This window comes from Oncorhynchus keta, chromosome 21 (genome assembly GCF_023373465.1).
Source record: "Oncorhynchus keta strain PuntledgeMale-10-30-2019 chromosome 21, Oket_V2, whole genome shotgun sequence".
Lineage (NCBI taxonomy): Eukaryota > Metazoa > Chordata > Actinopteri > Salmoniformes > Salmonidae > Oncorhynchus > Oncorhynchus keta.
The window spans coordinates 58,238,753-58,242,617 of record NC_068441.1 but is presented as its reverse complement, the minus strand read 5'-3'; the positions used below and the strand labels follow the sequence as shown (position 1 = coordinate 58,242,617).

At 42.5% G+C, this 3,865-nt stretch overlaps 1 protein-coding gene across 1 annotated transcript in view; it reads right to left on the bottom strand.

The window, feature by feature from the left end:
• Positions 1-2,383, bottom strand: part of phf2 (PHD finger protein 2) — a 207,560-nt gene extending 205,177 nt beyond the window's left edge. The window contains exon 1 of the mRNA XM_052474590.1: positions 2,046-2,383. Within this exon, the coding sequence (XP_052330550.1) occupies positions 2,046-2,143 (98 nt within the window). The 5' untranslated portion in view covers positions 2,144-2,383. The remainder of the gene's footprint in view (positions 1-2,045) is intronic.
• Positions 2,384-3,865: the final 1,482 nt, after the last annotated feature.

Here is a 3,865-nt window from a genome sequence, read left to right as displayed (position 1 = left end):
ACAGACAGACAGACAGCCAGACAGACGAATAACTAACAGACAGACAGACAGCCAGACAGGTGAATAACTAACAGACAGACAGACAGACAGACAGACAGACGGGTGAATAACAAACAGACAGACAGCCAGACAGACGGGTGAATAACTAACAGACAGACAGACAGACAGACGGGTGAATAACTAACAGACAGACAGACAGACGGGTGAATAACTAACAGACAGACAGACCTAACAGACAGACAGACAGACAGACAGACAGACAGACAGACAGACAGACAGACAGACAGACAGACAGACAGACAGACAGACAGACAGACGGGTGAATAACTAACTAACAGACAGACAGACGGGTGAATAACTAACAGACAGACAGACAGACAGGATCATCATGTCTGACCTGTTCAATCAATAATGTAAATACATTGATGACTTATCAGCTATTAAGTATGCACACTACCAGGCATGGTGGGATGAACTAATAGCCTACGTAGTATAATAGTAGTTTAACACAATACTGTACTTAGCTAGTTCTGTATGGGCAACCCCTTCGTATGAAGAGTCAATTATAGAGGTCAGGTTATGGGTTATTAGGCTACTACATTCAACAGTGTCAAGCTTGGGACAATAGCTACTGTGCCATCATCATCAGGCTAGACAGCACCCATAAATAAGCCCAATATCTCAGCCGAGACCCCCGGGACCCCCGGGTGGACCTGCATTGCTCGCATCGACGAAGTTTCGTGATATTCACGCGAATGATAAAAGGCATCGCTCGACTCGCATCGATGATTTTAGCGATATACTTGTTGTAAACGACTGTTCGTCCGGTGATCCCGTACATTGTAGCTGGCAGCGGGTCACGGTACATCGTATCCAGCCTTGTCCAGAAGGGTTAACGTTACCGCGCGTAAATATCTCCCTTTGATTTGAAACGCCTGTTTACTATTTTATATTTCCAATAAGTGATCGAAATAGAAAATGATCCGATTCCCAACCAATATTAAGGGTTTGTTGTCCTGTATTTGGGACATTAAAACGTACAAAGGACGTCATCACAACAACGAAATAGAGGGGGGAAAAAGACGCGGCAGACTCCCATTATTCTCGGAGAATACAGTGGTTTCAAATACATATGACGTGAAGATGTCGTCTTCAAGTAATTTGTACATTTTTCCCAGTAAAGGTGTAGTCAACAAAGCAACGTGTATCGATGTGCCATCCGACTAAAGTCAACCGCAGCGTTTAGACGGAGTTGAGCGGCGACGAGTGAGGGCGCAGTTCCCACGTCAAAAATACAATGAAGTTGTCAAAAACCAGGGTTTTCACCACTCAGAGAAAAGCGGCATTAATGTGGAAATGTCGGATTTTCTTTGGGTGCTCAAATCCATGGGTTTTTAAATATATATATATATATATAAACTCTATTAATGTAACGTTTTGAAGTCCAGTCCACTCACACTAAATGGTGGAGTTGAGTTTATTCGGGTATCAAAGGGAAGCCTGGCTGGAGAGGAGCGGGTTATTGCCAGAGGGAGAGTTCGGGCTCGTGCTTTTCTAAAACGGTTTTTACAACGTGACCCAAGCAATAAAAAAAAAAAGAATAAAAACAGACAAGTAAAAAAGACGAGTGTACGGTGAGATGTGAACCGTGGGACGTGTGAACGTGATGTAGAGTGAGAAGTGGAGCCTCTCCGCGGTCTGTTCCAGACTCCGCTCCGTCCTACGGTCGGCCGCCGCTCCGCGACAACAATGACTACTGGAGCCACACGACACACAGCTGGGAAATGATTACGGAAATACAAAGTACATCATCCAAACACACTGTTCAATATTAAAATCAACACATTGCTGGGAGAAAAATGGGTCTTTTTTTTGCGCTAATGTCACAACGGAGAGTATTTAACTCCGCCTTCTTCAAGCGGCCTCGGTCTTGTGCTGTTTCAGATGTGGACAGTGTGCAACACAAACTGGCAAACGACAAAAACACCCTGCTAAATACAATGCAAAACGGACAGGAAATCACCCCAATAGGTCAAAACGATTACCTTCCGTGAAACCAGTCCTTGCAGGCGTCACACTCGATCATAAACTGAGTAACGTCGTACGGTAATCTGCAGATGCAATATACTGGTACAGTCGCCATGTTTGATCATTCACAACAACGTTTTGGATAGGAGGGAGACACCGGGCAGCAGAGACACCGGGCAGCAGCAACTCTCCTGCAAACAAAATACAATATGAAGATCTTCCACAAGCAGCAACTAGTCCGTTCCGCTGGACATGAAATTAAATCCCCAAATCCACCGATGTTGCATCGAGGTGGTTATCGTGTTGATGATGTAGCGCCGAGGTCGATAATGTTCCTGAAGTGCATCATTGTTTTCCTACCCCCCTCTCTGGTCGCTGTACAGTATTGAACCGCTCAGAAACCAAGACGAAATCTATTCTTGTTGCATTGTAATATCTGTTACGTCAGCGTGGAAAACCGTCAATTTGTTCTTCGCTGGCTCGCATCAGATGAATGAATCTCTCCAACGGTGCAGTTGTTTCAGCGGGGATCCCGGGACCTTCCAAATCGTTAAGCGTTCGTACGGGGTTTTTTTTTTTGTCGGTAGAGAAATTGACCGACGTTTACCTGCTCGATCAAATACAGATGTGTCCGTATCACCGCGGGACATAACGGAGATGAGATGCACGCAACCGTTATCATGATTATAATGCATCCATATATAACCTACATTTTCCTCTTATATCAATACATTTTAATTAACATAAATAGATGATTTAATCAAAATAAAGATCACATCAACTGTTATCTCCCTATTCATACTGCATGCAACAAAAACAAGCAATATCAAAATGTAATTATCAATTTCAGAATGTATTACTTTATTAAATCTAATAATAGTGATGGATCAAAATGAAGTAAAACAACAGTGCATTTTCCATTAGGTGGTATTGACACACACAGTCCTTGATCATGACTTTCACTCCACATAAGAGTCACCGGATGAAGCCGTATTCTGCACGGGGGAGTTTTGTTAAGCGCCCTGAAGCTCGGTCTCAACATTAACACGTATCGCTTGCAGTACGGGTTTCAAAGCATAAAAAAAAAACAGATCTTTCATATCAGCAAGAAGAAGAAAAAAAAAGATTCATTGATACACGCATTTATAGGGTTACTGTTTGTGCTTCCACGCGCCCATATCTCCACGTTACAGCGAGTTGAAACAGACTGAAGTTCGAGGCCACCGGTACTAATGAACGTTAACTATCTAGCATGCTCCTAACTAACACCTGTGTGTAATAACGGAAACTCGCCAGAAACGCGCCCGCTGCAACTGTGATAAAGCCGGTTAAGACAGTGCAGTAAGTGTATATTTCTCACTTGTGGAATTATTTTAATGTGATATGAAAGTTATGGGCTTTATTTATGTTTCTAGAACCGTACCGCAATTGATAATCGATTCACGTTGAGATGTAATATTTGACTGTCAGAGTCAAGTCTAACTCTGAAAACAACATACAAGAAGATCCTTGGACCTTAAGGATAAATGTCAGGCTCCTTAAGAGAACATCTTGGACTAAAACGCACTATGAGATCAAACAGGGTCGAGACTGAAATTACAATTAGTGGTTTGAAGTGTAATTGACTTTTCCTTAGACCATTACAGACTAATGACAGTCATCCGATTGTTTCTCTGACTGAATTAGCTACAGTGGATTGCTTTGAATAGCTACTGTACATTTAAATGACATTGATACATGGTATTATTATAAATTAATCTGCTACACGGGTCAGGGTCAATCCCTGACGGCCATGACAGAATTACTGTGGTGTATAGTTGAATTGTAGTATCATAAT